The sequence below is a fragment of the Zootoca vivipara genome, chromosome Z1 (genome assembly GCF_965207765.1).
Source record: "Zootoca vivipara chromosome Z1, rZooViv2.hap1.1, whole genome shotgun sequence".
Classification (NCBI taxonomy): Eukaryota; Metazoa; Chordata; class Lepidosauria; order Squamata; family Lacertidae; genus Zootoca; species Zootoca vivipara.
In genome coordinates, this window is record NC_142583.1 from 62,451,067 (window position 1) to 62,474,709 (window position 23,643).

Here is a 23,643-nt window from a genome sequence, read left to right on the forward strand (position 1 = left end):
ATAAATGTGCATTAAAAGTGTAGTGTTATGTGCAACTGACTTGCTCTGAAGCATTCTTTGGTTGCTGTTACTCCACTCCTGGCTACTGACTAGTTCTGTTGCTACGGAGTCAAGATGTTTCTTCTACTCATCCCCCTATGCATTGCTGCAGTGTTTTATCACTACTTCGTGGCTCTTTGTTGGGGGAAATAAGATGGTTTAAACTGTTCCAACTTCTGGGTTTTTAAAACCCAGTACTACTTTTAAGCTGCAGAGTGCTCTGTCGGTCTTAAAGGATAAAGTGGACAGGGTTTTAGGAATTTTATAAAAGTGGAAAACTAAAATATTCACTTTACACTTTATAAATCAAGAGTAGTGATGCAAATGGACAATACTACTCTTCCCCCTCATCACAAACACACAGAGAACCAAAATGACAGAAATGTGACTAGTTTTTCAATTACAAAAAAAACTGAATAGGTAAAGGGAAACCACACAGTATCTGCTAATATTTTTATGTTTATACATTTTTAAACACTTGGAATATAAATTCAGACTAAAGATCAGTAACCCATGGAGAGAGGAATTTATTCAGACTTCTTTCCATGAAACTCCATTACTCGAGGAGATGCCTTTTCTATTCAGTCATCTTACCACTTGTTCCATCCTCTTTAAAACATATTATAATGTATGGCAGTGGTGGAAATCACCACATTTGTATTAATACAGGCAGCCAAGCATGCATGGTGTAGAAAACTTTCACCATGTGATACGTTGTTTGCTTTATTAGTCCTTTATCATTTGGGAGGAAATTATGTACAGCTCCATTCACTTCCACAGTTGCCTTAGATACAACTACTGTTGTGACTCCCATTGAAAGTGTCCAATGCAGTGTCTCCCCTGTCAGATTAATTTCAGTTTATGCAGCCTGATAATGTGGGAATGACTCTTGCAATGATCTGACTGGCTTCTTGTTCTCTTAAGCCCTGCCCATCCTGGCTGGTGAAAACCACTAGGGAGGGGTTGATCAGTTGTATCCAGGGTGTGTTGAATGCATCTTTACATGACAGTGGTGCCTGCTACCCTTAAATAGGCATATGTATTGTAGGGCCAATTTTATGGAACGTCTTTCCAGTTGAGGTCAGATAGGCCCCTTCCCTACTAAACTTTTGGCTGCTACTGAAGACTTAAAAAAAAAAATCCAGCAGGTATTTTAATTGTAGCTTGATTTTACAATTTTTATTTTTGTATTGTATCTTTGTGAACCGCTTAGAGATTGTTGTTGTTAAGTGGTATATAAATTGTTAAAATAAATAAATAAACTCACTTGGGAGTAAGCTCCATTGAACTAATTCAGACTTAATTTTGAGTACGTGTATAAGATTGCATTGTTAATGACGAAGCTTGTAACATACAGTGCTGTAAACAAGCACTTTCTTTTGATTTTTCCATAACAACAGAGCCAGTATTAAAGTGCCTTTCTTATTTTTATATTTTTAACACTTTTGTTACTAAGCAGGAGTTGTACACAGTGGCCTAGTTTGCATGTAATGCTACTGTGGTTTAACAAACCACGAGATGTCTCACAGATAGATAAACCTTGGATTGTTTCTCCAAGGTTTTCTGTTTTTCAGCTACTCTTGCCTTTGTAGCTTGGTGAATGGCTGGAGTGGGGTGATCAGGAAAGTCACGCTTAAGGAAAAGTGGTGGGCTTGCAGGAAATGCCAGGTCATAGTTAAAACAAAGAATCAAGAACTATAAGCCAACAACAAACCATGGTTTCAGACAGTGAATGATTTTTTTGGTAGTAAACAAGCCATAATTGAGTGGTTGGCAGGCTTCACACATAATGCTAAGCTGTGGTTTAATAAACCATAGTTTAATAAGCCATGGCTTAACATTTTGTACAAACCAGGCCAGGCACTGCTTCGTGTGTATTCACTGCAGTGTCCTGTGAAAATTCAAGGCCAAAACTAGTCAATACTTTTACCAGTGGTTTGGGAGTGTAATGAATCTCTTGCAATCAAAATGCTGGAATGTAAAATGAATAGCTGATTCTGCTTGTTTAAAAGAATAGTGTGATGCAGCACAATTGCATTCTCTGAAAATAACATGGATTTCTTTTCTCCAGCTACTTGAAACAACATTGTGGGCTACTGTTCAAGGTGTCTGCTTAGCTAATGGACCAGTAACTATCCCTGTTCAGTTAGACGGTTTGGTTTAATTTAGACTAAATTTGTTTTTAATTGCCCTCATAGTATTAGAAAATTGGGATTCGATATCCTATATAATAAAGTGCAAGTGTCTCTGCGTCCAGTCCCTGTGTCCGTGGGATTGCGCAGCCGTTGGGACTTGGAGCGCAGAGACTTCGGACGGGATAAACCAGGACCATGAGAGAGATTACATGCTTGCATATACACAACCATAAAAAAAAGTGTGCTGCTTCCCCTTGCCTGTGTGCAGTACTACAATGCTACAATGCACACAGTCTCATCTCAGGGTGTAAATGCACCCCTGTGGTTTCCACTCATGATTTATTGCTGGCAGAAAGTTCTAAAAGAGTGGGGTGCTGAATGGGGTTGGTAGAACTTCTCCCGCAAGATTATTAGTTGTAACCAGCTGTTGTCATCTTTTTCTTTGCATTTTGTCCTGCTTCATAACAGGTTTCTATTTTTGTTAGTACGGTAATACAAGTGGTGAGAATTGAATCAGCTGTATTTCTGGTATATCTTTATCTGGAAGTTGCTAACACAAGAGAAAAATGGCTAATTCAGGCATCCCCAAACGTCGGCCCTCCAGATGTTTTGGACTACAATTCCCATCTTCCCCGACCACTGATCATGTTAGCTAGGGATCATGGGAGTTGTAAGCCAAAACATCTGGAGGGATGCCTCGGCTAATTGTTAATCTTTTGATCTGGAAGTTTTGATTTTTGGTAGCGTATTGGAGTCAATTTTGTCTCTCTTTTTCTGTTTTCTTTTTGTTCTTGATGGTCTTCAGTTATTTTATTACAAGAAAGAAAACACTGTCAGAAAATGTGAGACATTTCTAGTCTGCTACCTGGGGAGAAGCATGAAATGAAGGCAGCACTTCTTCTGCAACAGTGTAGAACAGTGAATTGACATGCTGTTTCTTTCCATGACACCAGCTATAATCATCAGTTTGTTTCTGTTCTCTCTTTTTTCTACAGGTCGAGTTCTTTCTCAGGCCACTCCAGGGACACCTCCAAAGACGATGACTATCTCAGAAAGCGGTGTCATTGGGACTTCTTTAAGTTCTGCTATACAGCAGACACCAAATAAGATAGCCATTTCTCCCTTGAAGTCCCCCAACAAGGTAAAAAGTCTATTCAAGTTTACAATAATTTTGGTGTTGCTCTGAAAATGATCCGAAGTAGTAGGATATATTCCATTTAAACATATTTCACTTATTCAAAAGTGGTGGTTCATAAATGTGGAAAGTGTGAGTTAAATTCTGTTAATCTGTATTTACTTAAAATGGTACCTGAGCTTCCAAGTGAAGAACAAGGAACCCGAGCTTCAAGCTGCCTATTTCAACCTGGGCTATCACAGTCGGTAGAGCATGAGGCTCTTCCATCTCAGGGTTGCAGGTTCGAGCCCAACATTGAGCAGCAGATTCCTGCATGGGAAGGGGTTGGACTAGATGACCCTCGTGGTCCCTTCCAACTCTACAATTTTATGATTTATTTTAATCACGTTTCAAATGATCCACAGCAACAAAACCTGTAAATGTACTGCCTCTGTTTCTTTTAATGAAATTGGAATTCCCAGATTACCAAACATCTACCAGCTGAGCAAAATTATCGGGGGGGGGGGGCACTTCCTTCTTGCCGGCAGCTTCTGGTGCCTAAAATGTTGTAACTTGTTTACCAACCTGGTGCCCTGTAGCTGCTTTGAGTACCAGCCAAAATAGGTTCACTCATAACCCCCAACAGCATGAAGCCTTGTGCATTTGTTTTCTGTTCTGATTTTGAAGCTGAATGAGCTGTAGTTGTGTGGAACTGTATTACAGAATGTTTTAGCCTAAGATCTTTGGTTTGTTAAGCAGCTAACAGTGGTGTCTATCGCCTCGCAGCCTCCAAGCTCACCCCAGAAAGCAGTTGGTGTTCCTCTAAACGTAGCCCTGGGACAGCAGATTCTCACGGTGCAGCATTCAACACCATCTTCCCCAGGAAAGGCTGTAGCTAACAATACAACTCAGGTATGCAGCATTCTGGCTCTTGTTCTGAAAGCCTCACCATTGGAGTCTGACTCACATCTCTGCATAGTTTCAGACACTGTTAACTGTTTATCCAGAGAACTTTTGCTTTTCTGATGAGTTGAAATGATATGCTATTAGGAGAAATACCTTAAAGCAAATTTGGTCACAAACAGGTGCTTACTGTATCTGACATTATTATTATTACAAAGTTATAAAGCATTTCAAGAGTTTATTGATCTGTGTTTTAAAATGAAGCACAAGGGGGAATAATGCAGACTCACTAGAAACTACTTCTTTGCCAAAAATAAAAGAGAGGCTGATATATTGACATCACATAAATAACTTTACAAATATTTTAACAGGCTGTGAAATCTGCAGTACAGACCCTTACTATGGGGGGAGTGAGCACATCTCAGTTTAAGACTATCATTCCCTTGGCAACAGCGCCCAATGTTCAACAAATTCAGGTACCTGGAAGCAAATTCCATTATGTCCGGCTTGTAACTGCCACAACAGCCAACAGCTCAGCACAGCCAGCCACTCAGAATCCCAGCATCAGCACAGCATCTCTTCAGCAAGGTTAGTAGTCACCATAGTTGAATGTTTTCATGACAGTTTTGGAAGTGCTTAACAGAAATACAAAGGGCATTAAGTAAGCATTTGTTTAACATTCCGTGTTCTGCACCGTTGGTTTGTGCTGGTTGTATGCCCACTCCCAAGTAGGAAAGATTTCCTAATACTTGTTGGACTAACGGTTTAGCCGTGAATGTTCATTGTGAATCTTTGACCAAGATTGGGGTGTCCCCATCTGTCAGGCACTCTCCCCTTCTCAGTCTCACCTCCATTGCAGTAATTAGGGTTTTTTTTAAAGAACAGCTTCCAGCAGTGAAAATGCAAACTATTTTTAAAGTTGTAGTTGCTACTTAGGGGGTGATATACATTCCTTAGCCATGAAAAGTGTCAAATTGGAAATATTGCTTCTTTGCCCCAGGCTTAATTTTAGGACACGTTGCAGATGTATGGTCTTTTTGTGTGTGTTGCTTTGTTTCACCATGACTTGTCTAGGATTTGATTAAGTAAATGGTAAACAGCAAAAGTTTGAGGTGTATGTTGTTGTTCTATCCAAAATTCTGGAATAACTCGTTAAAAACATTTTTTTCTATTAAATGATTTCAACATGTAACAATGCCATACAAATAGATAATGAAATATCCTACCCTAACCCAGAAGCTGGTGTTCAATTCAGGCAATACATACAAAATAACAAGAAAACCAAAGTGGCCTTACCTTTAGTATACAAGAGTAACAACCAGAGAAGCTGCATCCGGTAAACATCTTTGCACAGAAAGTTGCATGTTGTGTCTCATGTTGTTTCTTTTGAGCAGCTAAGCCAATGGTGGTGAATGCAACCCCCGTGAGGATGTCTGTCCCAATTGTTCCAGCCACGCAGGCGGTCAAACAAGTGAGTTTTGCGTCCGCCTACATACTTAATACGTATTTCTGGTTTTGCACAGTTGGCATTTCCAAAGTAACTTCTCCTGTTGATTTGCAAAGAATAAGATCTCATATGCAATGAAGGCATCATGGCGATTTCCTTTCCTTGCAGGTGGCGCCCAAACCAATTAGCACAACTTCGCAGATAGTTACTACAAGCCAGCCACAGCAGAGGCTAATAATGCCTGCCACACCACTGCCACAGATCCAGCCAAACCTCACCAACCTCCCCCCGGGCACAGTGCTGGCTCCAGCCCCTGGTGCAGGGAATGTCGGCTATGCGGTTCTCCCGGCTCAGTATGTCACACAGGTATGGCATTGATGTGGAGATGAAATTGACCAAAATATTTAATGAGTGTGTCTTCTTTATAGTGTATAGATTCTTTTAACAAAAATGACCCACTTGGGAGTTAAGGCCAGAAGAATTTCTCAGTTTCCAATGTTTGTGGACACAAAATAAGTGCTAGAAATAAGGTAGGCCTAATCCACCGTTTCCTAATCTTTGATACCCAAGATGTTGGGCTTTTTCCTCCCGCTTTTGGACTAACTGTGGAATCACACCGTTGTACTGAAGTGGACACACACATTCCCTCTCCCAGGATGTCCCCCCCCCTGGAATTTTCCCAGGCTGCCAGATGTGCTGCAGACTGTATCAGGGCACCTTTCCACATGGGGAGATGTCGGCGCCCATATGTTGGCAGGGGGGGAAATAATCAGTCCTGCACAGGGCCTTCCTGCTTGAAGGACTTGATTACATTTCACTTCAGCCCTTCTCTCATCACACTAGTGTAACCCAGCACAGTTCAGGAACTGCTATCCTGATGAAACTTACTGATAGTAGCACTAGCACAAGATGCTGCATATGCTTGGAACGTGTGTTAGACAGGCTAGACTGAGGAACACCTGTGGGTCGCTGCTGTCTTCCTTTGGAAAACATGGGATAGAAAATGGCATGTAGAGCAGCTTATTGGTCCAAATCATTGAGAGTAGCCCTCCCATGGAAAGCAGCAACATCCCCCACACTTTCCCTTGTGGCCAGATAGTCTGGCAGAGATGAAAGAAATGAGAGCTTCAATGGAGTAGATGGCCAGGTGGAATTCATTTGGTGCACGGACCAAGCAGATGATGTATCTTTTGCAAGAAAGAGAGATTAGGAAGATCTTACCCCACCAGCAATTAAAATACAAAGCAGGCAAGAAAGAAGGAGCCCTTCAACATGGGTGGAAAGAGGAAGGACCATTGTTAGCCATCATGACAGCTGAGAAGAGATTGTTGCCAAAATGATGATACTCTGGTTTTGTAAATGCACAATCTCATTCCAGCCAGCTTGGAGGAGTGCTTTGAAATAAAGTCGAGTTCCAACTGTTCCCAAATAAAGCTGAAAACGGAAGATCTTTTTGCTGGAAAATCAGACTTCTCTCTGGAGTGTAAGGTTCAAGTGCATTCTAAGAACTAAATAATAGAAGATTGTGAACTGCATAGAGATAAGCAGAAAATAATTTTAATGACAAAGAGTAAACTCCCTTTAAATACCTTTATGGGGAAATGAGAATGTGGGATTCTGAATCTAAAAACAAGAATGATCCTATTAAAACGGTTGGAAAAGCAAGGGCAACTGATGAAATTTATTTTAGGTGTTAACCCACCATCACTATGCCTCAAGGCCATGAAGGTCAACAGAAATTCATATGGTTAACAAAAGGGTGTTGTCGGGGAGACGTAGGACCTCAGCTGTCTTCCTCTTTGAAAATTTCTCTGCTTCTCCAAAGGAAGCAGGCATGAAGGATTTTTCAGCTTGCAGACAGCTTTCCTAGCTAATGCAGTCCTAGCAGAAGCTCGTCTGCAGGTGGTTCCTGTCCCTAAAGTGGAGAGAGGGTGAAAAGCAGAGAGCTGATTGCATAAGAAGGTGATTTCTTATGGCCAATATGTAGCACGTTAATGGTTTTGTTACTGGAAAAGGTACAGGGAAAAGCTATGTCAACTGACACCCCCTTCGCCACTTTTCCAGCTTCACTGAATCAACATAGGATACTTGGAGTAAGTCCCTAGTTTTCCATAATCCCTGGTTTTCCATAGATATTTTCTGCTGATACCACAAAATGAGTTGTAGCAGTCCTCTTTCAGGTGTGTGAAAATCTCCTAATAGTTTAGCAACAACAAAAAGATCCAAAGCAAATCGTATGCTGGTTTGACAGGCTCTTTGGGCTATATAATAGTGCAGCTGTGGAGGAATTCTAATGGGATTATAAATGGAAAAACTGCTCTATGTATTTTCCAAATAAAGTTTTTTTCCTGCTAATTTTTTATCTGACCATGAAATTTAGGCATGAGAAATTGAAGGAGCTTAGACAACATAAACTGCTAACCAGGTGTAATATTTTAATTTAATTCTCAACAGAGTTTTTGTCAAAGGGAGTGTTGGGGTTCCTGAATTTTTTTATCCTGACACAAAAAAGTGTGGTGCTATGAGACATTATTGTTATTTTTATGTTTAGACAGGTTTTTAATCTAGTTACAACAGTCCTCTTAGAACAGTGTATCATGAGAGGTGGGAGGCTTCCATTAGTACTAGAAAATTTGGTACAGATTAAACATGAGGTTATAATCCAGTTTCCAGGACAAAAGCCCTCCAGTCTAAAAATAGCAGTGAACATCTTCTTCTGACTCCTAATGACGGAATAAAAAGTGTTTGGCCAGCTATTTGTGCAAGTACTAATCTGCAAACGGTATGTCATGTACTGACTTCATGTTCTGACTTTGTGAATTTATTTTTAGCTACAGCAGTCATCCTACGTATCAATAGCAAGCAATGCCAATCTTAGTGGGACATCTAGTATCCAGACCCAAGCCCGCCTGCCATTCAATGGGTGTGTATTGTGTAGATGAGTAATAATAATCATTGCACAGCATGGAAAGACAGAGGATCGGGAGAAATATTTGGAGTTGTTTGGTGTTCAGCTGCTGAAGTAGTAGGGCATCTGCCTTGCATGTAGGAGGTCTCTGGTCTCAGAATCTCCAAGTAGGGTTGATGTTTTGCTTGGTCCTAAAAAAAGATACTGCCCAACTGTGAATTTTTGCAGGCTTTTTTTCTTATGGGCCTACCCAGTTACATTTTGCTTTATATGAAACCAGAGTCTTAAAATAGATAAAGATCTTACAGATGTAAAAACAATTCTCTCTACCCATAGAAACTAGCTAAAATTATTTAAATCCTACCCAGGTTCCAAAAGGAAAAGTAATCCCACAAGAGTAGGGCAGGTACACCGAACACCTCTCTGCACATATTTTTATTCCTAATGAAGAGACTGAACAATCTTGGTCAAGCGTATTTTTCTGGTGGTTTGTTTATATGCAGTAGATCCCAAATATCTGGGCACACCTCGTCGTTACACCTGAAAAAATTAATTTTTAGAATGTGGAAGAGTAGGCCTTACGACTGCTTTCTGAAGAACCCAATACCTTTCCCCCCCATGCACGAGTCACTGATATGGGCGTGCCTGCTTAACTGAAAGGTCACAGCCCCAAAGAAGCAACTTTTAGGGAGACACAACAGGAAACAGCCTCATGACGCCAGGTGAATTTGCTGAGTCTTTACTTTTGGAGTGACTGAATGATCCACTTACAGCTGATGCTCATGCAAAGCAGAATTACTAGTCCCTGACAGAAACTAAGCAGAAGAAAGCAACGCCAGAGCAGGCGATCATTCAGAGAAGCAGTAGATAACCTCTGTTATGCATTGATACAACAGACTTGTAGGACAGTTCAACTGATTAATGTTTTTTATCCTGATGCAATAGGATTTTCCTTCTGCCACCACAGTTTGGGATTTCCTTTTCTGATAAGTCATTTGGTGGAACCATTTGATCTGGAGGCACCTAAGATTCTCCTGCTCTCTGACCTTGGCACAGGGTGGGCTAGGTTGTGTAGTCTGAACTGTGGGGAACAGATGGGTCAATGGTCTCATTATTGTTACTGTACATCTCTGATGACGCAATAGCTAATCAACATTTTGTCCTTTGGCCAAAAAACTGAAGTCATTAAAACTGTTTTACAGAGTAATTTCCTCTGAATCGGCAAATCGCCCCAGAAAGCCATGCAACTGTACAAAATCACTGTGTCTTAAGCTGTAAGTATAACAGTTTTACTTCTTGCCATCTTGAAATGTTAAAAGTAAAACCCCGTTTTTCCATCAGCAATAAAGTGCATGCATTACACCAGAGGTAGCTAAAATCTTACTGGGCTCTCAGCATAGCCACTGGTCAGGGATGTTGGGGTTTTGGTCCAGCAGCCCGTTACAGATAAAATCTTGTGTTAGAGGAAGATCAAGTAAAGGTCACATTTCCCAGAGATTTTGTATTTAAGGTGGTTTTCTTAATCTCACTCTGCGGTAGATACTATCTTTTGCATTTTAGACTTGGATAAAACCTGCGCACTGCTGCTGAGCTCCATGTGCCATGATAGGATGAGGCCTCCTTGTGTAGTGATGTGTTCTTGAGATTGAGATATGTGAGTGGGCAAAGAGGCTAAACCATGTTGCCTGCAACGCATCCTGGTTGGATGTGCCTGCAACACATCCTGGTTGGCAACTTTTCAGTCTGCTGAATGCAAGCTTCTCCCAGTTCTAATTTAATGGCTACTAAGTGGAAGGGGGAAAAGGCCTGCCCATTCCTTTTCCTTCAGGGCCAAGCCACACTAGCTTTCTTCCTTGTGGGTGGAGTGTCGGAACCCTTTCTCTCCAGAGTTGCAAAGCCGCTGTGGTTCTGGCCTTGGGATATTGTTTTTCTCCGCGAGACTCGTGACAACAAAGTTTGAGAGTTGCTGTTAAACCCACTTGGAAGGCTGCCGTGAGTGTGGTTGGAGGAGTCATGCAACCCCTTGCAATCCACGCTCGTTGTGCAGTCCTTGTGGGTGTTTTGTGTTCAAGCTTCATGCGAGATTTCCCTTTCAGGTACTGCGATTGCTTTGCCAATGGCGAGTTCTGCAACAATTGCAACTGCACAAACTGCTATAACAATCTGGACCGTGAAAATGACAGACAGAAAGCAATCAAGGTAAAGCTCTTCTCTTTCTAAAGCAAAACCAAACCTTGACAAAAAGACTCTTGTCTTTTGTGACCGAATGAAATGGTGTCTGCCAGTTCCTCCTGCGAAAGACTGGGATTGTATGTCCAACACTTGCATGTGATGATGGATTTCTTTGCATCTGCCTTGCTAGGCCTGCCTTGACAGAAACCCAGAAGCCTTCAAGCCTAAAATAGGGAAGGGGAAGGAAGGCGAGTCAGATAGGCGGCACAGCAAAGGTTGCAACTGCAAGCGGTCTGGATGTCTCAAAAACTACTGTGAATGCTACGAGGTAAGACCCAAAGTCTGCTGTATTTCTCTTCTCTCTCAGTACTTTTTTGTCACTGCGCTTCCTGGTTCAGTCTTTCAGCATCTCCATGGTGGTTCTGTTGTTGTTTTTTTAAACACACTTATTTTAGGCTCACAAATGTTATGTGAAATACTAATACCTCTGCAGTGGTACCTCAGGTTACAGACGCTTCAGGTTACAGACTCCACTAACCCAGAAATAGTACCTCGGGTTAAGAACTTTGCTTCAGGATGAGACCAGAAATTGTGCGGTGGCGGCAGCAGCAGCAGCAGCAGGAGGCCCCATTAGCTAAAGTGGTACCTCAGGTTAAGAACAGTTTCAGGTTAAGAACGGACCTCCAGAACGAATTAAGTTCTTAACCCAAGGTACCACTGTATCTCTTTTTTAAATCCAAGGCTATGTTCAGCCACAGGAAACCTCTTAAATAAAAATTCCTTCAGTGCTCCTGGAAAAGACCCAGGCTCTGACTTTGGCCAACCTCCACAGGGGAAGGAGTTCAGAGCCAGGAAGTAGCTTAACAAAACCGTTCTGCCATGTTTCTGCTTACTGTGTCACATCCATATAACTTCAAGAGCCCCTTGCAGACTTGACTTCTTCCTATGAGAGTGGGAGAACGAAAATCTCCAATAGTTGAAGGATTATATCCCCTAATTTTGCAACATAATGAAAGATCAGTGATGCACTATTGCAGATTAGGCAGTCATATTTATCCTGCTGAAGTTGCAATTAAAGGTGAGTGCTAAACAATAATCATTTTGAATACACAAATAAATCTCTGATTTTACAACACAGAGCAAAACAATACCTTAAAGACCGCCTCTCCCCATATGAACTGATCTGGACCCTGTGAAAATCATCTGAGGCCCTTCTTCCTATGCCTCCTCCACAAGAGGCCCAGAGGGTGGCAAAATGAGAACGGGCCTTTTATGCAGTGGCCCCCGATTTGTGGAATGCTTTCCCCAGGGAGGCTCGCCTGGCGCCTGTGTTACATATCTTTAGTGCCTGGCAAAAAAATTCCCCTATAACCAGTCTTTTGGCTCTTCAACATTCTATGGCCTTTCAAACATGTTTCTAGAAAGGGTTTGTTGTGCTTTTCTTTTATTATGTATTTTGTGTTCTCATTTTGTATTTTTATGTTGCGAACTGTGCTGTGAACTTCGGATGAAGGGTGCTATACAAATTAAATAAATGAATGAATAGGCTTTTGTTTTTCTCCTGTTCAGGCAAAGATCATGTGTTCTTCAATTTGCAAATGTATCGGCTGCAAGAACTTTGAAGAAAGCCCAGAGCGGAAGACATTGATGCACTTGGCTGACGCTGCTGAAGTGCGAGTCCAGCAACAAACTGCCGCAAAGACGAAGTTGTCCTCGCAGATTTCAGACCTGCTGACAAGGCCAGCCCCGGTGTTGACCAGCGGAGGGGGAAGGTGTGCTTACTTCCATTTTGTTGATGTCATGCAGTCTCTTCTGTGCGGTTAAAAAATTAGTGCTGTAGGTTGAGAGAAATAGAGGGAGGGCATGGAAATAACTTTTGGGGAGCAGAGTGCCTCCTCCTGCCTCACTTGCCTGGGCTCAAATTTTATTCTGTTGCTCCTGCAATTGCTAGACATGGAACAAGTACATAGTACTACACTTTAATGGGTGTCTGTACATGCTGTTCCCCTGCCTTTTCCCTTTAGCTTTTAAGGGCTTTAAACCTGGAGGGAGGGATATGTGGAAATGATGAATGAAAGTCATTGTCAGCCTGGATTTATAAAGATTGTGGAGAAAAAGAAAAGTACACGTAAGTGTGTTTGAGGAAGTGCATCTGATCTTCCTTGCTTTTACAGGTAGATAACTTGATACTTAATTTAGGGGGGGAAAGGAGTCTGATTGTCAGTTATAATGCGCTAAGGCTTGTTCTTGTTTACTTCTAGGTTGCCATTTACATTTGTAACGAAGGAAGTTGCCGAAGCGACGTGTGACTGCTTACTTGAGCAGGCCGAGAAGGCCGAGAAGGCAGGAAAGTCGAAAGCAGTAGCAGAACGGATGATTCTAGAGGAATTTGGACGTTGTCTGATGAGAATCATTAATTCAGCAGGAAAGTCCAAAAGCGACCCTTGTGCCATGAACTGCTGACTCTTGAAAATGAGCTGTGGTCTGAACGGGACACTAAAAGGCACAGGGACACTTTTTAGTTCACATCAGATGTAGTTTTAGTCCATTCTTAATTTGGTGCTGCTTAGTTTTCATTGGTGTATGTTAATATTGAAGCTTTGTAATGACGTGTACCTTTTAGCTTAACACTTTAACTTCATGCATATGGCGTGTATCTTTGACCTCTCAGCTTTATGGGACTGCACAGAGTTGAGATTCTTCCCCTCCCCCCCCCAAATTTCTCTCTTAAAAAACGTTTCTTCTGGCAATTCTTTTTAAATTATTATTATTATTTGCAATGTATAGTGTTATATTTTGTATGCAGGTGGGTGGGAAGATATCCGACAGACAGGCTTTCAGGAACATCTCTCTGCAAACCCAGTTGAAATGACATTTGGCCACCATCACAACACAGATTTTGTTGCAAAAGCTAATAGCAGTACATCCTTGGATAAGGCAATGTTGAAAGGAAGTCAGTTAAGATAAATATTTGCTGGAAAGCAGTAGTTGCCTTGTTAGCCACAGTCCTGGCTTCAGTGGGGAAGTTTATTGTGCAGATCTTACTATTAGTATATATTAAGAATAACACATTATCAGAGCTGGACCCAGAAATATCTAACTATGATATACAAAAAATCAAGGTGAAAATTTATATCATAGCCTCAAACAGCATAAAACAACATTTATGGTAAGTTTTTTTAAAAAAATAATGTATCACTGTAATACATATTCCAAATTTTAATAAACTGTTTTCATTCGATTTCAAAGAGATTATCAATATGTTGTTTGACAAATTTTAATGTAGCTAGGGATTTTTTAAAACATTTCTGCTAGGTCCCAAATGTTAGCCAAGCCCCTCTGAAGGATTGAAGGCAAATATCTCTCTCTGTCTTGAATCTAGCTATCCTTATAAGGCAGTAATCAAGTTTCCCCGTAACCTCCTGATATTTAAAGAGTGTGCTCTTTGAGATATGCGACTATAATTGCCAAAGGATCTTCTGGTAGCATTAATACCACTTATATTCATTGATACCTTACAACTCCCCCAGATCATTTAAGCTTTGTATCCTTCCAGTGCATAAAGTTGGGGGGGTGTCATTTATTGGGTTAATGATGGAAGATGTAAGCAATGCTTGATGATGCTACGTACCCTCTAAAGAGTACTTTGCAATGTGCCACACCTTTTAAATTGATACATGGGTGTAAGGGGAGCATAACTCTTAGTCTATATAAAAGGTTACATCTTTTTGCTCACTGAATAGCCCCAAACCATTTTCCCAATATCCAGATACCAGCCAGGATCCCAAAAGCACACGAGTACTCGTGTACCTCTTGAGTTTTTCAAACAGCAGTTTCCCCTTCCCTCAGACTCCATAGCAAATTGTTTCGAAGGGGGATTTTGAAAATGATTTTGCAGTTGGCTTGGAGGGGGGAGGGTGTAAAAAAATAATCCCCTTAAGGGCAGCTAAAATGGCTCTTTGGATCCCAGCTAGTCAATGGGAATACAGGTACTTAATGGTTCAAGGGTGTCTTCAAATGACCTACTCGGGTTTTATTTTAAATGTGATCAGTGAGGTGTTGAGGGCAAAACTTCTAAAGATGTGGTGTTTTATTGTGTTTTAACAATGTGGTGGTCACCTGCAGATTTGAGGAGGCTGCACTCTATGGCCACGGCACAACACTGGGTTCACTTAATCCTATTGAGTTCGACAGATTTAAATACACCTGTGTATTTAAATTGTGGGTGCAAGTGCATCAGACAATGGAGCTTTCCATTCAGAAATTTATCTGTAGTAAACTGCATCTGCCTTGCCACTAACTGTCATTTTGTTTTTGTTTCTGTTTTTGTATGCACCTCAAGTTTTAGCTTGCTTATTAAAAAGTGTGTTTTAGCAGTGCAGTGGCTGATATGTCCTAGTAAGACCAAGCTAAACCTCATAATTCCTTGGTGGAACAGAACCCCCACTCCCCCCCCCCCATGAAATAGCATTATTTTGGGTGAAGATGCTTCAAAGCGAAAGCCTTTGTAACAAATATTAAATTGCTAAACACACTTGCATGGTTTTCTAATGCAGATGATTCAATCATTCTAAGTTTCATGAATGGATATAAATCTCATGCTTGAATTAGCAAGCACTTGCTATTATCTTAGTTGCTCTGTAATACTTCAGTTCTTTACCCCCAAAGGAACAGCATAGAACTGTACATATATATTTTGTTTTGTAACTGTGTATGTATACACATAGCAGGCTTGCATATACGTACACTCAACCCTGAAAGGGAAGCTGTTGTTCCTTTTACCAGAATTGTTTTATGAGTAGAACTCTTGACTTGGAGTCGAAAGTGAGTGTGTTACCTTTTCAGAGTAGATGGTGAAGCTCACCTTTTTACTAATTCCATAAGTGTCCATACGATAAGAGATGTATAAATGTAAATTAGTGTAAGTGGATAAAATAATACTTGATCAAGTTATTTTTTTGAACATGCATACTTTGATCTAGAGCTAAATATGTGTTTAATTTTGTACATACTCTGTGTCTTATTCTAACTTGCACCTTTTGTGATGTGTATTTATAAGTGTGCAGAAAAACCTTTTGTGAAGTTTGGATTCCGGTTGTAGATTATGTATGATGGAATTGCGTGTAAAAGATATGAAGAAGGTGCAATCAAAGATGTACTTTTTCTGCCTCCCCCCCCCCTTTAGAACAAGCTCTTTCCTGTACAGTATTTAGCTTGGTTCTTCCCGTCTTCTTACTCCTCCTTTTGTGTTTTTGAACATGGTTCCCTGCATGAAACTGCTGAACAAGTTAGTTAAAATTAACCTCAAGATACTGGGAGCAATCTACGAAACACTCGTGCAGTACAACGTCTCCAAATTAGTGGAGTTTCTCCTGCATTTCTGGCATGATTGGAAAGTGCCCAGCTGGAATGCTCTTGTATCATACCCATTGTCAGCAGATTTTGAGAGGGGAGGGTGTTGGGGATTAATTTTCTAGTTCTGGTTTACATCTAAAATAGATTGAAATTTATATTTACTAGACCTATTCAAAGAATACACTTTTCTATATTGTAAAAACAAATGTCGGATAAATCACAAAGAAAAAAATAAAAAGTTTATACTATTCTGTACAACTGAATGTTTGCACTTTTTTCTTTGATAAGAACCTTTACAAATTCCTCATTACTACCAGGTTTTATTAGAATTATGAGGACCAAAATGAGGCAATTTCCTTGAGAGGAATTTATCCAAGCTTAAAATGCTTTATTATCTTAAATCCTCAATATGTTAAATGCAGAATTTCTTCTTTCCTCCCCAGCTGTCATCTTCCCGTACACTTTCCCATTTTCCCTGTTGAACAGGACGTAGCCTTGGTTTTATCATTTGGTTCATCATTTGTTCCCCATAATTCACTGGCAAGTCATGTTCCTTCTCGCTTTACATTGCAAAACCATGGCATTTCGCTTGGCCCTCCCATCAGATGTCAAGTAGATAAACAATTACATGACTTTCCATAGACATCTGAAGGCAGCTCTAGATCAAGCAGCTTTTATTGTGTGTTGTTTTGTTGTGTTTTATATATTCTGTTGGAAGCCACCCAGAGTGGCTTGGACAACCTATTCACATGGGCAGGATACAAGTAGTAAATCTTTATTTATTTATTTATTTATTTAGTTAGTTATTTAGTTAGTTACCCACGCTGGGTGGTTCTTGAGAGCCACACTCGCCATCATCATTGGGCAATACTGGTGTGCTTTGGCACAGGCCTCAACTCTGCTGAAGGTGAATGAAGATCCCACTTTCTTCTGTCAATGAAAACTGATGTTACTATAGGGCTGAGGATATAAAATAGGAATGGACAATATCATTAAAACTAGGCTGTTTTGTGCAGTCCTCAGAGGTAAACATGCTGCAATAGCTTCATAACTTCATGCACTTTATAACAAACAGCCATGCCGCAGGGTAACAGGAGAAAGAAGGCCGTATGTTAGGAAAGGGCACACATTTATTCTAATTGCATTTCCTCTCTGAATTTGGCCTCTTCCCAATGGGAAGACCCATCAACGTCCTCTCCAGTTTATTAAGTCCACAACTCGACTGCACAGCCAAAGTTTTACGTGCAGCAGCTCCCAGTGCTTTGTAAACATTGGCTCGAATTTCCAGGAGTGGAAACTTTTTAGAGAGAAGTCATTCTAACTTATCACGGATTTTCGTTGCACCATCATGCGGAAGCAAGCCCTAATAAGGAGGCCTGTCCCAAATACTACACGGACATGAAAGGAGTCCTGTGTAAACAAGGCATCTCATTTGATTCCTCACAACAGCCTTGTGATGTAGGAGGACAGGCCGAGATAAGCAGTGACTGGCGCCACCTCCTGGTCTCCCAGGGTCAGAGTCCGACCCCGTAGCCACAAGGCCACACTGCTTCCTTCCTGGACGTCACAGACATCTTATACTGTAATAATATTTTCCCCTGCTCCCTCACGTTGGGCTCAGAGAGGCGTCGCTCTAGGGCTCGGCATCTTTGTGGTGAGAGCCCTATCGAACGGAAAGCACGAGTGGGTTTCGGAAACCCCCCGCGTCAAGGAGGATCGTGCACACAAGTCTACATGGTTCGTAGTTCTACGTGCTCGCCACCGTTCGTTGAAAGGCCTTCAAACCGCCGCCCTCGCGGATTCCGTTTTCCTTATTGGCTCCCCTTCCTTGTAAGAAGCCCTTTCTGATTGGCTCGCACTCCCTCTCCATATACATACTGTATATATAAAAAAGATCTTCTCATTGGTGAGTTCTCCTTTAAGGCTCCGTACTTCCGATTGGTTGTTTTCCCTTTCTATCATTCTAAAAACGTACCGGAAGCGAAAGAGGATATCAGGACCCAATCAAAAGCAGCGTACGGCTAAGAGCCAATGAGAGCACGGCCGCGCTAGGCACGAGGTTGGCTATAGCCGCGTGTTTCGGCAATTGAATTCCTTTCGGGTTTCGTCTTTGGTGGAGTGCGGGTCTCTCTGTAGAATATGGCGGGTTTGCAGTAGCTTTGTACTAGTAGGCTCATTTAACGGGGTGGGCGGACGATTATTATGACTACTGTTGTTATTTTCCTCTTCCCCCTAATTTAAATGTATTTAATTGCTACTAATTTGGAGTCTAGTGAGAGGCACTTGAAAAATTGCCGGGGGGGGGGGGAATACCCAAAACATTTTTTTCCAATTTATTGGGGGAAGCTGGGGACCCCCACTCCGTTTTCTGTATTCCTTTCCAGACCTTGAGAGGAACTTTTCACTGTGATGAGGTGGGTCCATTTCTTCTGGTTAAGGGAGAGTCTTAGTACGTACCGGTACTGTGGTTGACTTTCTCGTCATAACTCCTAACTCCCCACCACCCCAATCCTTCAAATTTTGCCTTTGTAGCAACAGGAGACGTTAGGAATAATCAACATCATAATTTGTCATTTATTTATAAGTTATTATTTAAACCCTGCCCATCTGGCTGGAAGAAATTACAGTACTTGGTAAAAATTGCCTGGCAACATTCATAGCCAAGAAGGCATAACTTCCTAAGACAGAACTCAATACTGGTTCTTCAAGCTTGGAATATTAGTGCTCCTGGTTACTCAGTACATTGGAGGCAGCAGTGAGACCTCTGTAATGTTGCTTGAAGATGCACCCCCACTTATGATAAGACTCACAGGTAGTCGTAATATGTGTTTTATGTTCCCTTTTTTTGTTTGCAGAGGGAAAGGAGAATTGCTTTTTCCATAGATGGGGACTTAATGACAACAAGGAGTCCCAAACTTATTGAGGTATGACTTGCTCTGAACATCATTTGGCATAGGTTTTGTACTTTTATATTTTGAAGACTCACCAGTGTCATAAAAAGTGTTCATTTTCCTTGCTGGTTTATGCAAGTTTTAGTACAAAGTAGTATCCTTAAAATGTGTGGAATCTACTTTTTTAAAAAGCTCCCAAATTGAACATGATTGCATGTAGACTTCAACATCAGTATTGTAGGTTTATTTTTCATTTCTGCTGGTACTTGCCTGGTGTCCGGTGATTAAACCTTTTTTTGCTGTTCACATCATGATTTGCTGTGATTACTATTCATGAAGATGAGGACACAGGATTTAAAGTAACATATCAGATTCTTGAACATTGTATTTATTATATCTCTAGCTATCTTTTGATATTTACTTAATTATGATTCATTTTCCTGCTTTCAGGCATAAAGAATCTTCCAGGATAATCAGGTAACATTTAAAGCATTTGTAAAAATGGCGAAATTAAGAGCTAATACTCATGAACCTCTTGTCCATGCAAGTAGATCTGAGTTGCAGGGGGGCATGGTTTGTCATTCTACAATCCTGTGGTCTTGGGTAGCTGAAAAAAGTACTGCTGTTATCATACTGTATTCATGTTTTCCTATTAAAACATGGTGTCCATATGAACATGTACTATTGGGTTTGCCCAGATGGGTAGAAAGTATTGTGCATAGTTGACGCACATAAAGTTTTTTTTAGATATGTGCATGTTATATAACATTTGTACCCTGCTCTCTTAGGTATTTGGAACAGTGTACAGTATGTAATAGTTCCCATATAGTTTTCCCATATAAGCAGCTTTAGCTTCAGCAGTAGCATAATGTGCTTTATTTATTTTCCCACCAACCAGTATTTTTTAAAAGATCGGTAGAGGTGTACCACTACCACAGTGTGCATGCTAGAGAGGAAAGTTCATTTTTAACGGTTGTGTGCAAAATTAATCCTGAGCTCTTGAAATAGAGGTTACTAATTAAAAGCCATTTCCTGCGCGTTTCAAGTGTCTTGAGAAAATTATGATTTCCTGCTGGATTTTTGGGTGGTTTGGATATTTGCTGTCTTGATTTCTGTGAATTGATTCACTTGTGTGGAGGATCGAGTGGATAAATGACCAAGCAAAAAAAGGGGAAATCCCCAGAGATGGAAAGAAGTCACTATTCTGACTAAGGAAGAGTGGCAGGTAAAATTGATGAATTCTGCTGAAATGACAAAACTTACAAGAATAATTAGAAACCAGGAAGAGGCTGGCTTTAATAAATGATGGGAAAAGTTTATAGTTTACTTGAAAAACTATTGTAAACAATTACATTCATTAGTAGGTTTGACAGAAAACTTGTAAAAATTTGTACTATGGATTGGCAAAGGATTTATAATAATAGAGTTACAGAAGAGATGCAGAGAGAAAATCATTAGATGAGGATCCACAACGAGGGGCGGGGAGGGAACTCAAAGGGGATTTTATGTTTATATTGTGTTTATTTTTCTTTTGCTTATTGTATGTAAAATTGAAAATGCTAAAATAAATTCTAAAAATAAAAGAAGAGCCTCTCAGAAAGCGTGGAATGAACAGAATAATATCTGGACCAAATGGAAAAAAGGAAAAGGGGAAATCATTATAAAAGTATAACTTTTGACCAATCTCTTGTTAAGACACATTTTGTATACTGTGCTGATCTTCCTTTTGTATTAATATAAATAAATACTTTGACCTTCAATGAAGTCTTGTGGCTTGATTTCTAGTTTGTGCCTAGGAAGCAGAACTAGCATTCTAAACTTTATTAAATATATTTTACTAATATCCCAGCTGTGGAACTGGCAGATATGTTAGATGGTGTATTCAAAGTACTTGGGAGAATCTGAAATAATATGTACAGTTTGGTGGTATAAAACAAAATGTCATTAAAGTGTGGTATGATGGTACACAAGGACAGGAGGAAAGGAAAAAACAAGGACAGAATTAGTCAGGATGCAGTGCTTTGCCCAGCTGTGGGTTTTGGATATTTTTTGTACTTTTACTTTCTATAAATATTTATTTATTTGTGTGTCTGTTGTTTAGCAGATTTAAAGACTGCCTGTTCAGAGAGCTTTCCACATGATATACAAAGTATTGTAGCTAAAAGGTAGCTAAAATCCACAATGTATATTGAAAAACAAATATACATAAAACCATAATCACAGTTACAATCATACAAATATCTGTATAACTAAATTATGGGACTGAGTAAGCTTGCTGAAACAATGTTTCAGCACAGAACTGAACATGTGTGTTGGCTTAATCTTTGTAATTCATAGTACTGTACAGTGGTGCCTCACTAGACGAATGTAATTCGTTCCACGGGTCTTTTCTTATAACGAAAAATTCGTCTAGCGAATCCCATAGGAATGCATTGAAATTTTTTTGAATATTTTTTTTTGCCCATAGGAACGCATTAATTGAATTCCAATGCATTCCTATGGGAAACCACGATTCGCTAGACGAATTTTTCATAAAACGAATTCGTCTAGCGAGGCAACCTCCACTAGAAAAAACCTTTCGTTAAGCGGAAATTTCGTTAAGCAGGGCATTCGTTAAGCGAGGCACCACTGTATTTGAAACGCATACGGTACATTTGTGTAAGTAAAGAAATGGCTGCTTATTCTGCATTGAAAATGGATTCTGAGTACTGTAAATTTAGTGATTGGATAAGAGGGCAGGTCTCACAGATTGGTAAGCTTTGTATCTGGTTTGTGGGGTTCCTCTTGGTTACTGTGGAAAATGGGGTGCTAGATTCTTATGATCAGGTTGTTAGCAAAATTGATGCCAAAGATCCTAGTAAATGAGAACACCTTGTGTTGCCTTTTATATGAATCATGGAGTAGCTATTTCAGAAGTCTATTCTAGCATGGGTTCCTCGGAACTACCAACATTTCATGTAAATGGAAAAATGCAAGTGTCACTTGTCTGTTCATGCTCAAGATTATGCATGCAGCCTTCGGAAAAGGGTAAGAGTGAGACTCTCTCCCGTACTAGTCATGTTTAAACAGAAGTTCAATGCAACTTAGGGGATTCATAGGATTTCAGCCACAAGTGTGTCGGAAGTGTATCAACAAAATAAAATAAAAAATTCCTTTTATTTTGTTTCGACTACAGCAGACCAACACGGCTACCTGCCTATATCTGGAAGTGTATCAGTGGCAAACTACTTAAAACAAAAGAACACTAGTCTGCAGTTAGACCTGCACACAAACCTTACAGTACTTATCTGTCAGAAGAGCAGCCTCTCCTCCAACCCCACATAACATGCTGCCTCCTGAAAGATAACTAACGTGCAAATTATGTGCAGACTCCAACGTACACCCACTGCAGTGTTGGACTGAAGTTCAAACTCCTGCTTGGGCGGACCCCGAGTGGCTAAACCAGTCAGCCTAGTACATCAGATACCGTGATTCTAAATAAACATTAAAGTCCAGGGTCTTAAAATCATTTAGCTGTGCCTGGCTGCCTTAATGGTCTGCTTGTGGGGTTCCCTGAGGCACTGACCTTCAAAAACAGTGTTGGGCTAAGCCTTTGCCCCATTCAGCAGTGCTTTTCTGAACTAGCTGCAGTGGGGAAGTAAATGCACTCTGCACATGTGCAGAGGTTATGATATACAGTATATACATAAATATAAAACACCCATGAACACATATAACACACCCATCACCTAGAGCAGTGTTTCTCAACCAGATTTGCTCGAGGGTGTTTTTTTACATATATACTCTGAGGGTGTTTATCTATCTATATCCATATATATATATATAGCCATACACACATATACCCCCTCAGAGTACATATATATATAAACACCCTCGGCTTGCCGTGAGCAAATCTTTACTGTATTCCGAAAGCCAGTAGAGAAACTTGGAGCCCCTCCGGCCCAGAGGACGCTCGGCGCGCGTCGCCCGTGGCGGCTTCTCCCCTCAGAGGCGTCGGCGTGGCGAGCGGCCCTTCGTCGGCTTCTTCCTCTTCCTCCTCCCAGGCAGGCCCAGCCCCAGCGGCGGGCGGGTGCCACTTCGTCCCGGAAGCCGGCGGCATGGAGGCGGTGCTCCGGCTGCCACGTTGAAGCCCGAGCGGTTTGGAGCTTGGGGCTCTACGGGCGGAGGAGGAGGAGGAGGCCGCAGCCCAGCCTTGACTTTCCTGGCCGAGGGAGACCGGCGAGCAGGTGAGAAGAGCTTGGGAGACCCAAGGGAGGGCGGCGGCGGCGGGTTGGGGGTCCCCCAGCCCACCGGCTTCCCTTTAAACTCGGCCCAGTTCTCGTTTTGCGCCGCATCCTGGCGACTCGCCTTTCATAGGATTGCAGCCATAACTTGGCATTGTGAGGCGGCCGAGAAAAGGAGGCGAGGGATCCACATCGCCCACCCTCCTCGTTTATTTTTTATTTTTTGCAAAAAGCGGGGGCTCCCGGTTTAGGCGTGGTGGTTTTAACAAGAGGCTTCTCCCTCCCCACTTTTTCGGAGATGCAAATACATAATGGGATTTCGTGCGAGCTGGATGTGGCTCCCTGCATTTTTAGCACTGCGGCCCCTTTTGTTGCCTCGGGTCGGGGGGGGGGGCGCGCCTGGCTGAGCACCTTCGCTCCCCCCTCGAGGGAGCAGCGGGTTTTCCAAACCCCTCG

At 41.3% G+C, this 23,643-nt stretch overlaps 2 protein-coding genes and 1 long non-coding RNA gene across 23 annotated transcripts in view; all 3 read left to right on the forward strand.

The window, feature by feature from the left end:
* Positions 1-16,331, forward strand: part of LIN54 (lin-54 DREAM MuvB core complex component) — a 33,177-nt gene extending 16,846 nt beyond the window's left edge. For all 5 annotated transcript variants that reach the window (XM_088660586.1, XM_088660587.1, XM_035111977.3 and 2 more), the window contains 11 exons: positions 3,170-3,315; positions 4,075-4,200; positions 4,563-4,779; positions 5,586-5,662; positions 5,807-6,004; positions 8,470-8,561; positions 9,749-9,820; positions 10,643-10,745; positions 10,909-11,046; positions 12,288-12,490; positions 12,980-16,331. In XM_088660586.1, the coding sequence (XP_088516712.1) occupies positions 3,170-3,315; positions 4,075-4,200; positions 4,563-4,779; positions 5,586-5,662; positions 5,807-6,004; positions 8,470-8,561; positions 9,749-9,820; positions 10,643-10,745; positions 10,909-11,046; positions 12,288-12,490; positions 12,980-13,181 (1,574 nt within the window). In that variant the 3' untranslated portion in view covers positions 13,182-16,331. The remainder of the gene's footprint in view (positions 1-3,169; positions 3,316-4,074; positions 4,201-4,562; positions 4,780-5,585; positions 5,663-5,806; positions 6,005-8,469; positions 8,562-9,748; positions 9,821-10,642; positions 10,746-10,908; positions 11,047-12,287; positions 12,491-12,979) is intronic.
* Positions 16,332-18,166: 1,835 nt separating this feature from the next.
* On the forward strand, positions 18,167-20,126 carry LOC118084550 (uncharacterized). The gene is made up of 3 exons (XR_004692502.3): positions 18,167-18,487; positions 18,929-18,997; positions 19,415-20,126. It is a non-coding gene; the product is annotated as an uncharacterized LOC118084550 (long non-coding RNA).
* Positions 20,127-22,817: 2,691 nt separating this feature from the next.
* Positions 22,818-23,643, forward strand: part of SEC31A (SEC31 homolog A, COPII component) — a 50,008-nt gene continuing 49,182 nt past the window's right edge. For 12 of the 17 annotated variants that reach the window (XM_060278398.2, XM_060278399.2, XM_060278401.2 and 9 more), the window contains exon 1: positions 22,932-23,190. The gene's annotated coding sequence lies outside the window, so the exon portion shown is untranslated. Of the gene's footprint in view, positions 23,191-23,643 lie in introns of all 17 variants that reach the window. The other 5 variants (XM_060278397.2, XM_088660594.1, XM_060278403.2 and 2 more) reach the window with 4 other exon arrangements.